The sequence below is a fragment of the Polyodon spathula genome, chromosome 4 (genome assembly GCF_017654505.1).
Source record: "Polyodon spathula isolate WHYD16114869_AA chromosome 4, ASM1765450v1, whole genome shotgun sequence".
In the NCBI taxonomy this organism is placed as follows: Eukaryota; Metazoa; Chordata; class Actinopteri; order Acipenseriformes; family Polyodontidae; genus Polyodon; species Polyodon spathula.
In genome coordinates this window covers 83,295,649-83,308,182 of record NC_054537.1, presented here as the reverse complement: position 1 = coordinate 83,308,182, position 12,534 = coordinate 83,295,649, and the positions used below count along the sequence as shown (strand labels likewise).

General features: G+C 38.8%; 1 protein-coding gene across 3 annotated transcripts; it reads right to left on the bottom strand.

Annotated features, from left to right (window-relative positions):
• Positions 1–1,357: 1,357 nt before the first annotated feature.
• On the bottom strand, positions 1,358–5,854 carry LOC121314978 (GTP-binding protein GEM-like). Of its 3 annotated transcripts, none has more exons than XM_041248791.1 (5): positions 5,545–5,854; positions 4,856–5,191; positions 4,483–4,559; positions 3,677–3,881; positions 1,358–2,438 (listed from the first exon to the last, which is right to left on the bottom strand). In XM_041248791.1, the coding sequence occupies exons 2-5, from the start codon at positions 5,181–5,183 to the stop codon at positions 2,161–2,163; spliced, it is 888 nt and encodes a 295-aa protein (XP_041104725.1). In that variant the 5' UTR covers positions 5,184–5,191; positions 5,545–5,854; the 3' UTR covers positions 1,358–2,160. The 3 variants fall into 3 exon arrangements, with proteins under 3 accessions (XP_041104725.1, XP_041104726.1, XP_041104724.1); XM_041248792.1 differs by having other exon boundaries at positions 4,856–5,194; positions 5,617–5,854; XM_041248790.1 differs by having other exon boundaries at positions 5,617–5,853.
• Between the last annotated feature and the right edge of the window lie 6,680 nt (positions 5,855–12,534).

The window sequence follows — 12,534 nt, the reverse complement described above, 5'->3', positions numbered from 1 at the left end:
TTAAAGTGTGTTAAAAATTAGGTTTGAAAACCAAACCATTTTGTTTTGTATATTTTTGCCCTAATGGAGTTTAATAGAAGAGGAATATTCACAACTGATGGCCACTACAAAATTAATGTGCCAAAAAAAACTCTTCCTTCATTCTGGGCCTCTATCCAAAGATGTCCTCTGTGCATTTAAGACATTTTGTACCACGATTTAAAAATCAAACAACTCAAGCAAGGCCGGACGCAGAGTAGTTGCATCTCTTTGGGTGTCTTGTTACTTCCCTGTCTATTTTAAATTCTGAAATACTTAAATTGAGGAAATACTAAAATATACTAAAATTCAATGCAAACATATCGATTTGAATTCTTTTTCATTTGTTCATGACATTGAAAAAGTCTTCTAGTCATAAAGTTTGTTATTGAATTTTGTTTTTTTTTGAGTATTTAATAATTAAACATGGGATAAATGTACCTGTATATAATACATTTTCAGAGAGAACAGAAATGCATATACGTTTATAACTATATAACTATATTATAATGATTTGTTTAAGAACAAACAACTGGATCATTTAGAATCCCGCTATAAAAGGGTATCAATGGGTTAATAAAACTACACCATTCCGTTTGGAGACAATCTCCATCTATAATGACCAGCAGCTCTGCTTTAAAGGGTCTACAAAGTAGGATGCGGAAATGCAGTGCATTCTGCAGTCTAATTCTGATTTCAGTTTTGTAATGTGGACACCGGCCCACTTAAGAGCCCTGGCTGAAATAAAATGAACTTTGGATGCAGAGAGATTAGGTGACACCATTAGCAAAATTAAATTACTAAGTGACACTTTAAAAAAAAAAAAAAAAAAGTATTTAAAAAAAAAATCACATTCCATTCCTACACAATGACATTAAAATGTATTGAATCATTGAAAAATGCATCACACCATTATTGAATAAATACAATGTTGGTGTGTTTACAGTGCTGATTTTTTTTTACTGCATTTTTTCACACAATATAAACAGTGTACTTCTGTAAGGCAAATCATTGACATAAATAGTTGGGAGTTCAGGGACACTAGAAATGGCACATGTGGAGTCTGGCTGTGCCCATGAGACCTGAACGTTCTAGAAACTTGTTTTGATTCTATTCTACGCAATGTGCTGTACTGCAAAAACATTTTCCATGTGCTGTACATTTGCACAGACAGACAAATATCTTTATAAGGGATTTCACAATGCCCTTAACATAATTTTGAGTTATTATTAGATTTATAATGAAACTGCCTCCTTATACCATATTATAAACATACTCAAACTGGACAATTGGACTTTTATGCAAATAAAATGCATGTTTTAAAAAAAATAGTATTAAATTATAAATATATATTTTTTATTACAAAACAGTTAATGATGACACAGGCTACAAATACATAAATATGGTATCATCCTTATTTGTTTAAGGTTGTAATACTTACATTTTTTAAGCACTTTGGCAATACTGACTCAGTTAGGTCAAGGACACAGAAGCAATCTATGGCAAGACTAGGATTTTGATCATTATTTCAACTGGTCATTTTCCATAAGTCCCCTGCATATATCTTCCTTTTTCCTTACGGTCTTTATTTTCTGAAAACTTCCCACAAATACTTTCATGAAATAATCCTGTCAAGTGGACACTGAAGTCAGGTTATCACAAAACTCAATGTATTAAAGTTGAGGTTGAGATTGCATATGTGTCCTTGGTCTGAGCCTTCGTGAACAGGGATGACCTGCAAACTTACCGACAAATCCCTGTCGCACAACACTACACAATGCTGATGATGTAGTAAGATGTGTTGCATGCTTACAGGTTTGCTTGAACTCTGCTTTTGATGTTCTCTTAAATGCAACCGTGTTAAATCTTTTTTTCATAGTTCCAAATCAACCTCAGAATTTCAAAAGATTACATCTGTATCATTACTTTGCAGAACGTACAGCCAATGTGCTCATAGAACTAGCTCTCTATTTATACAGACTGAAATCATTTCAGAGCCTTTATATGTTTGTGAAAAACAACAGACTACAGTTTTTCGCTGTATTATTATATAGTGCAATCTAATGTAGACTGACACTTTTTTTCAGATAATGTCTTTTAAGAAAACAGTCTCCTGCTTAATCCACAGACAAGTCAAAGTTCTCATAGCACTGAGAGGTCGTGACAAGACTTGGACTTCAGTCGGTATGCCATGTTCTTGTTATTCTTGGCCACTATTTTGTCCAGAAAACGTTTGGCCTTCTTGGGAAAACTTTCTCTCCTTTTGTTATGTGCCATCCTTTTCTCATTCACTTCCTTGCTGTCCCTCCTCAGCCGAACCTGACGTACAATTCCTTCAAACATCTCCTGCACGTTGTGGTGGACAGCGGCTGACGTCTCGATGAATTTACAGTCAAACACCACAGCGCAAGCTCTGCCCTCTGCAGAAAGATTCAAAAGAATGATCAGCACTGAAAACAAGCATTTTGACACAAGGAACCAAAGGATTCTGAAAGGTATGTAGTTGTAACATAGGGTGCACAACCTGGTCCTGGAGGGCCGGTGTCCATGCAGGTTTTTATTCCAACTGCACCCTAAAGTACTTTATTGGACCTTATTAGAAGCTTAATTGGTCCAATTAACTAATTTAGGGCATAGTTAGAACAAAAACTAGGAGGGACACCAGCCCTCCATGACCTGAGTTGTGCACCACTGCTGTATACCATCATGCTAATGATCCATGAACACTGTGGCCATTCCTTAAAATAAATAAATAAATAAATCCACAGCCTGTGGAGGTTCGTTTGACTGACTGCTTTTCAATTTAACCAATTTAATAACTAAGGACACCAACTCTTTGCACTTTAATCGTTTAGGTATACCTATTAAATATGTAAAGGAACTACAGTGCAATGGAAGATCAGTTCCCTTGATCTACTGCTGTGATGTAAAATGAGATAATAACCCTTATAAAAGCAAAGTGAATAAAGCACAGTGAAAACGAAGTACAGAGGGGCATGGTAAAACGTATTAAAAAACATTGCAATCAGGGTAAACTATGGTAAATGCATAGTATAACGATAAGGAAAATAGGGTAAAAGTGCAAAACTACTGTGCTTTTATAAAGGAATTAACTGCATTAGGACCTGGGTGGAAGTTTAATTGGCTCCATTAAATAATTAAGTACATGCTTGGAACAAAGCCCTGGGCTGACCTATACAGTAGGAATTGGGTTCTTTCCATTTACAGAGGTCTTAATAGAGAGCTGCTGGTCCTTCTAGGTCAGCAGAGCTCCGGCTCTCGAGATCCATTCCAGTCCAGGTCTTTAGTCCAAGCAGGTCCTAAATTAGTTCACTGAACTTGCTAATGGTCAATCAACTCATTTAATACCTGACTGGAATAAAAATAGACTGGAATGGATCTCGAGTGACAGATTTGTGTACTACTTTTCTCAATTGGGTAAAAAAAAAAAAACTAAATCCAAAGCCATCCCAATCGCTAATTAGTAACCTTTCAGTACTTCACAATAATGTGTAATCTGTGTTACCAGTAAACATGACCTATTCTCTATCGGTTATGCACTATAATTGTACTGTAGTTTAGTGAGTGGCCAGACAATACAATAAAGAAACACATGTTCTTGCTTTTTTAGAAATATTTTTTTTATTTTGTGTCTTACCTGTCACTGAAACTTGTCTGCGTCTGACAAGGTCACTTTTGTTGCCTACCAAGATGATCGGGATGTCTTCTGATTGCCTCGTTCTTCTCAGCCGTATTTGGAGCTCTGAAGCCTTCTCAAAGCTGGCTCTGTCTGTTATTGAGTAGACAATAAGGTACGCATCACCAGCTTGCATACACTGCTCTTGGGTCCAGCTGCCTTCATCCTACAAACAAATATTTAGAAACTAGTTAGTTATTTGTATGAAGTTGTTTATGCTTCAGGTGCTGGAACTGGCTGCTTTCACATATATTATTTCTACTGAACCCCATATCCCCTGGTTATCCTCAGATGACAGTAACCTAGATCCTAGAACACTGGTACTCTGTAGAAGCTCTTTCAGTCTCATGCTTTAATATCAGGGTTCTGTTAACTATCACCTGGTTGGTAGAAGGTTCTTGACTGCTCAATTCAACAATAAAGTATGTGGTTGAAAGAAGGTCCTGGAATTGAACAGACTAAAGGAGTGTAATTGTCTTTGAATGTAATCTTGCTGGCTTGACTATACCATTTTCTGGGCCGTTCAAACTTTTTGCACAATAATTCAATCAGTCAGTCTGGCCATAGTCCTATGATGGCAGCTCTGACCATTAAAAATAGAATAGAATAGAGTAGAATTTCTATCTTGCTAAAAGAAAGGACACTGCCTAAATATCTTCTTTTTAGGGTTCTTGTTCAATAAAATGTTGACCTTTGTAGCTGATTTTTACTTTTCTTGTTATCAAGGAGGGTAGCTAAGTGAAGGTTAGTGTAAAATAATGAATTACCTGATTAGCCCACGTGTCCAATAAAATAATGGTTGCCCTTTCGCCATCCACTACCAATGTTCGCTCATATGTGTCATCTAAAAAGAGAAATGAAATACAGTCAGTTTAAACATTGTTTAAAAACATAAAGGTGAGCATTTCTTTATTGCCATGAAACAACTAAAATAATTCCAATTTTGCTTATAATATTTTATGCTGAATAATCTTTCATAAAATTAAATTACCAGTAACGTTTCCTGATGCAGCATTATAAAATACATTAGTTTTATAACAACATATGTGCTATTCTGATAACTGCGCTTTATCTAAACAATACATTTTTCGTAACTCGTTGTTCCGGTTATGAGAAGTAGAAAAAGAGGAAGCAAATTACCTCCAAACAGGTCGCAATTACTATCCATGCTATCCCGTGCACCTGCAAAAATGCCAGCCAGTGCCGATTTCCCCACACCATTCGCTCCAATCACAACCACTCTGGAGAAGCTGCATTCCGACTCGGTTGAGACTGCAGAATCGGATGAATCCGAGGACCATCTTCCCCTGTATGACTGGCCGGAGTTCGTGCACGACTTGGAGCGCACGATATGCGATGGTGGAACGTTTTTGGTCAAGACGTACTTCCCATCTGTGGAAATACTCCAGCGATGCTGCTGCGGTTGTAAATCACAGCTGCTGTGTCGCATTGTTACATGCAGGGTCATGTCGCTTTCTGCTGAACAAAACAATGTCATAATTATACACACATTTAAAAAAAAAATGTATATAGATTCAAACCACTGCACTGGAAATGCAACAATTTCTCATTTTATCCTTACAAAAAGAACTGTATTGCACAGTAGTTTGGACACATTTTTTAACATTGCTGCAAAATTAATTATAAAATTAATAAAATTAATAGTTAAAAAGCATTAGGCTACTGTACTGTATTGCATTAAACATTACAAAGCCCGAATGTATGTACTGAATACATAAATGAACCTCCATTTACCAGTAGAATGCACATCACACGACATAACCTAATATAAAGTTTAGATTGTATTAAAACGTGTTAGTCAAACTTACACTATTACGTGAAATAACAAAGTTTCCTTAAGTAAAGTTGCTGTCTGACACTTTAAAGAACGGGATGCTTACTTTATTATTTTCAGTTACTTGCAGCTCTGTGATCGTACGGTTTATTTCTGTCTGAAGTATTCGTGATCTGAGCACTAGCTTTTGCGTTGTAAATCCTGCCTGGTTCTAATAGTCTCTCTAATGCGCTTTAGGCTCATCTGTTGTTTTTTTAAAGCTGGGCTGAAACTGAAAAAGCCTTTTCCTTGACGTCACCATTCATTCTGTCAGACACACTGGCTTAAAGCAAAAATAAAACAGATGAGTTCTTGTAATACGACTCGGTATAGGAATTATGACCAGTTCATAAGTCCCAAATGAGAATAAACACAAAAGCAGTACGAGTGCTAAATGTGTTGGATCATTTATTTTACTGTAATACAGAACATGCAGAGACGTGCCATAGCCAAGTTTACTGTAGGACTTTTAAGCACTGACAGACTACGTATTAAGTTAAATGCAAATTGTATTCTCATGCCATGGCAATGCGACTTGCTTTACCTCTATCACTTATAATATTGTTATTTATTATTATTATGTTTTAAATGTTTGATTACTCTAGTGACGACAAGGGGACAAACACTCGCTCACCACAAAACACTGACTCGGCCTTTAAGATGATAAATGCTTCGGCTACTGACTATAGCACTATTATACTTTGATCGTTTTTACTCCTTAAACCCATTGTTTTAACTCGACACATATTGTATCTGATTTACTTTTTTTGTATTTTGTTCCTTTTTGTATGTATATCATCTTTATACAGATGAATTGTGCATGTAAACGCCCCCAATGATGGCGTATGTCCCAGAGTTTTTACTACATTATATCTTTTCAAAAATGAAATAAATCTGATGTTTTCACAAGCTAAATTTAAATTTGTTTTCTATGGCTTAATGCTTAGTTATTTTAAAACTAGCCAGGGATTAACTTCAGGGTAAGCAGGAATGTTTTGGATTGTCTACCGCCAATTAAACAGCTTTTCTCAAATACGATTGACTCAAAAAAGTTATATCTATTAAAATAACCTCTAATAGTCTATACTTTAAGGGATAGATAGTTCAGTTAAGGTTATTTTGGATCAGGTCCAATGCGCAACTTAGTGCAGTAGTAACAGTGCTGTGATTATATACCAGAGTTTAAGAAATATAACATAGTTTATTCTTTTTTGTTGTTGGCATCATTAAGTATAATAGAAGTACAAGAAATCGGTCAGAGTTTTAAATGCAAAGTGTGGTGTTACCAGGTAGCTCAAGTTTGGCAATATGATATTACCAACTCGGGAGCAGGGAATCCAAAAATACCAATGTAAAAATATTATACAGAGATACCAAAGAGGGAAAAGGAGTGGATGGCTAAGGTAAGTAAACTGGGTTAAGATGGAGGGGGGCGGTGCTGGGATGCCAGCATCACTGAAGAGCTTTCCAGAGGTGTTGTGGGCTAGTCGATGGGGGGTATTTTTAGAGACAAAAAAAGGGTGCCTTTGTCTACATCTGAATAGATCAATTGGGTATTAATTGTCTTGCTTAAGATTACGGAAATTGGTGCTGAGGTGTATATATAGGTGTAATAGACTAACAATATGAATGAAAGCCTGAAAGTGAATATAACATTTTACAGGACATCATTTTAGCAAAAATTTTAATTCTGTAACTAGAAGGAGGTTATATTGTGTTCAGTGCATTGTGTGGCATGGTATCCATCTCAACTACTGTCACTGATAAATAGTGACAGATTAGGATTACAGTACGATGTTTCTGAAATAGACTGTGTCCTTAGAAGAACTATTCACTCAAGTGGGATAAAAATCATAAACTACTATTGCTGGCAGGATAACCAGGGAAGGGAACACTGATAAAGGGCATGGTGAATTGTGGGACGATACACAAATGAGTTGTGCCACCTTTCTCTCTCAGTCCACACCTCAAAACCATGACAAAAGCCCAGGATTAAATGGCAGGGGTTGTACAGGCCAAGATAGAGTAGAAGTTGGGGAGCTCCCATGATACCTCATGACATGTAGTAAGGTGATTGTCTGAATAATTGTTATTACCTTTTTAAATTCAACAAGAAAATTGAGACACTACAATCATAACATGCTGGATATGGATATTTTTGTTCTGTGGTCTGTCTTTTATAAAATGTTTTGTCCCTTCCAAGTGCACTCTGACAGCTTGGAAATCCAGATTTGAAAGATATTACCACAGGCAGGGGTTTATTTTTGTATGTTTTTGTTTTTATGGCAGATAGGTTCTTTCAGTTCAGAGCAGACCTGACCTCTCCTGAGGGAATCAAGAATATCGTGTGAAAAAACACAGTAAACGGGTCCAATCGATGGAAGACATGATTTCCATTACATGAGAGTAGGTGTTAAAACTTCATGCTGATATTGGACTGAGCTCTCGCCAAGATAAGCACCAACTAAGACTTAGCTTCTTTTACTGTAAACTAATGTGATCCAGCTGTGTTTTTCTTCCATCTGATGTTGTAGATATTCTTCTGCCTGTTGTTGATGGCTGAACTCTAATGCTGGCTCCAGGGATCAGCCTCTTTTGCCTCCCTGGTGCATCAGCACACACAACGGTGCAATGCTGGCTCCTGGGATCAACCACTGTGCGGCCTCCCTAGCACATCAGCATGACAACCATCTGGACTGAGCTGAGTAGGGTACTTCTCTAGGGTCTTCAAGTGGGCACCTTCAATCCTTGGTGTTTTGTCGACTAGCCCACAACACTTCAAGAGGGCTCAACAGTGATTCTGGCATCCCAGCATCACCCCCCTCCATCCCCCACTCAGCTCAGCCCAGCTTACTTACCTTCCTTTATGGCGATGTTGCTTTCTTTCTACTGTGCTTCTGATCCCCAACCAGAGTCAGTTGCTGCTCCTCTCTGCTGCTTCAGATAAGTTCGTCACTGTGTGTTGCAACTTTTGACCACTGAATCTGATGTTTCTGAGAAACCGGGTTGTGGAGTGTGCCACAAATCCTCGATAACCTACCTCCACTGGGTAAACCTGGACTCCCCATCCTCGCTGTTCTGCTTCAGCAACTAATTGAGCGTACCAAGGTTTCTTTGTTTCATACGCCTCATCCACAGCATCCTCCCATGGCACTATTAACTCTACTAGGAGAACAAGGCATGCTGATCCCGACCACAAGACAATATCAGGTGGAAAAATAAGTCGTTGTCCAACATCTGCTGGCATTTTCCAGTCTCTAGCAGCTTCCAGTTGTCCTAGACAAGTTTTGGTTTTAATATCTTTTCTTGGTAGTTGCTCCCCTGGATGGAGGAATGTTGTTCTTCATGTGTCATATATTGCTGGAATTGGTGACAACCTGTTGGTCATGCTACGCTTGTCTTCCAATGCTAAGGCCAAACATTGCAGCACCTGGTCATGCCGCTAAATAAACCGTCCTTGGCTAAGACCCACCTTACATCCTGTCAAAATGCGTCTTAATGTAGATGGCTATGAACACAAAGGACGCCACCGATCCTCTCCTACCCATAGATTAAGGTTCTGTGGTGATGGGAGAACACCATATGTTGAACTGATGAGGAAACTAATCCTGCTCTGTTCCATTGTCCATCGCCACCCGATCTTGCAATGTTCCACACTCTCCCATCTTGTCCATTCTCCCTGCTTGGCCTGGGAAACTGCCTTTACATACCTCATCCTCTTTTCCTGCTTTTGCACCTCGTTGACTACCAGCTTCCTGGTAGCTGTCATGTAGGAGGGAGCTAAACTGAGACCACGGCCTCCTCTTCCTTGCTGTACTTGCCCCATGATATCATTGATACTAAGGGTAGCCTTTGCATCTTCCACAGCTTTCTTTGCTGCCAACTTTCTTCCAGTTTTCAACATAGGTGCTGGCTCTCTCACACATTCATTGTGTGACTCTACCAATGTCATTTCCAATCGAACCTTGGCGCACTTAAACTCCCTCGGTTAGAACTTAGACTGGCAGCTTCAGTAAACCTTTACCATACAGTCCCACTCAGCTGAGGCAGCGTAGAACTCCTAACCATTTCTTGATTAACGCTTCCAGCTTCTCTACTGGAGGCAAGGAAACTTCATACACAGTGAGTGGCCACAGAAGTCTTGATAGTAGACTAAACTGAAAGCACCAGAGTTTAAGTTTGCCCTGTAAGTTTATTGTCTATGCTCAACTTTTCACAGGCTTCTCAAACACTGTTGGTATTGCCTCACCATTAATCTAGCACCTATTATCCACTGCTTTACTTTTAATTATAGAGTTGCTCGTTGACTTAGTGGGCTTGAAATGCATTCGTGCCCATTCAATGCTATTGATTAGTTTTCGTTTCTGTAGGCGCTCAGCTCTGCGCAATGTTGCAAGCTTATCTTTTATCACCCTTTGTAAAAGATTGAGTGCCTCTTTCTGCTCTACTCCATTGCTTCCTCAGTGGCCTCCTTTTTCTAACTAAGCACGCAATCTCCTACTGCCATCTAGACTTTACAGGAATAGTTTGTATTATCTCCTTTCTTTTTTTTAATTCCAAACCTCTCGCTTCCATATGAGTAGATGGTATCCCCAAATTTATCCAGCTTCTTTATGACTGCTCCACCTAACCTTTCCAATGTAAAACAGAGAACCATGTTTACTGTTTCCAACATTGTTTTCTCAGAAGCTTTTGGCCATCTAACTCCAGGCTTGTGCCTGTAGGTTCTTTTCTCTCTTACGCTGGTTCATCTGATCGGGTTCACAAGGATTCTTAGGTTCATCACTGTTGTGTTTATGCTAGTCCTCCTCTCATCTATGACAGGGGTGCTGATATCCTGCAAACTGTGGTTTGCTTCCTGCCGCTGTATTTCTTTCGACTGACTTGACTGACTTTGTAAAAAGTGCTGATCAATGCAAGGCCCTTGTCCCTTCTCCCTCAACTATTTAATTCTCCCTTGATGAATCTTCAAACCTCTTACCGTTGTCACTTTGCTCCAGCCACAGACACAAACCTGGAGCTCCATGTCTTTGCTAACTGCAGATCTTGAGCTAGTCCTTGATTGAATGGAGTCACATTATCATAGCACGTTACAATTTTTGAAATTTGGAGCAAGACTGATTATATTGTAGCGTGCACGGGGGAAGGCAGAAGCAGGGCTGGTAGGGGACATAATCGCATACAAAGACATAAGCCTGATATCCTTGCAAAGGAGCCGGCTCTTTTGTACAGCGGTAATGGTGCTATGCTTTAGTCTAAGAGGTCCCAGGTTCACGCCCGCCCTCTGCCTGTGTTTGGATTGCCTTGCCCTGTGTGATGTGCCTGCCTGTGTGAACCGAGATCGCTACAGTGGTGACACAAGTACCCCGGCATGCACTTGTCGGACTGTAGCCTGGTGAGCAAGTTCAAGGCGGACTTGAGGTTGGCAGGGGAGAGTGTAGTGTGCACGGGGGAAGGCAGCAGCAGGGCTGGTAGGTGATGTAATCACATACAGAGTCATAAGCTCGATATAGGCTCCTTGCAAAGGAGCCAGCTCTTTTATACAGCGATATTGGCGCTATGCTTCAGTGCGAGAGGTCCTGGGTTTGCTCCCACCCTCCTCCTGTGTGTGGATTGCCTCGCCCTGTGTGATGCGCCTGCCTGAGGGAACCGAGAACCGGAGGCGGGACATAAACAGTTAAAGGTATTGTATGCCTCGACTGAGTAAGTTTAACCAATGGGAGAGTCAAAGATCTGCCCTGGTTTTGCAGCTGTCCAATCTTTAGTGAGCAGAAGTTGGACATAAACATGCTAGGGTAAACGATGTAAGAATAGTTGAATTTTGCATGATATTGCTTATTATAGAGTGTTATTGAGAATTATATTGGGAACATCGAAGTAATATTTCAAATTACTTTTTACAAATAAAAAAAAAATGTCATCATCACAGTGTCCATGTGTCAATAGCTGTAGCTGTAGCTGTCAATTAAAAAAATTATACTGCTGAAACTTTGTTCAGTACAGAAAAGTTGAGATGGAACTGCACTGACTACAGGAAGCAAAGTCAGCACAAAAACATGAGTGTTCCCAAAGCCACTTGCAAGCCACTGTAACACTCAAAGCTTTTGGACAAACCCGGATTGATGTTCAGCTGGATAAGCAGAAGCGTAGAGATTAAATACATCACAATGAGCAAGTAAGAAAAAAATAGTGAGGTCCTTAAACACTTGGTTGATTCTGTTGTTTACATTGGCAAGCAATATCTGGCTGTCAGAGAGCACAAACACTTGGTTGATTCTGTTGTTTACATTGGCAAGCAATATCTGGCTGTCAGAGAGCACAATGAAAGCACCAGTTCCTCAAATAGAGGTAATTATGGGAAATTACTTTCTCTCATACTTTCTATGACAGCATGTTAAGCAGTCGCTTGTTAGTAGCCACAGTATTCTCAGGTACCTCTAACAAGATTCAGAACGACTTAATCTCTACGGTGTCTGGGGTTTTGCTAGATGCAGTAAAAAGGAGTACAGGAAGCCAAGTACGTAGCTATAATGATAAACTCAGCTCAGCTGTCTTGTGTTTTCAGGTATGTTTCAGGACTGACAGTTGCCCGAATGAACGGTTGCTCTGTGTAAATTAGTTACATTTACGAAAAATAAAGAAATAAATAAAGAAATAAATAAAAATGCTTTTAAAATGACAAAATTCCCATTGGGCTTTTTTTTAGGTTCTATTGATTTAGAAGTATTATTATGCAGGCCATAGGATTGTTACTTTTATTAAAACTGTGGACGGATTAATCTACCGGTTAATCTACAGACTAATCAACTAATAGTTATAAATTAACTGATCAAAAATTGTAATCAAATGACAGTCCTAATATATATATATATATATATATATATATATATATATATATATATATATATATATATATATATATATATATATATATATATATTAGATATATCTGCATGGACAGCGTTCAGTTCTACGTCACATGCAT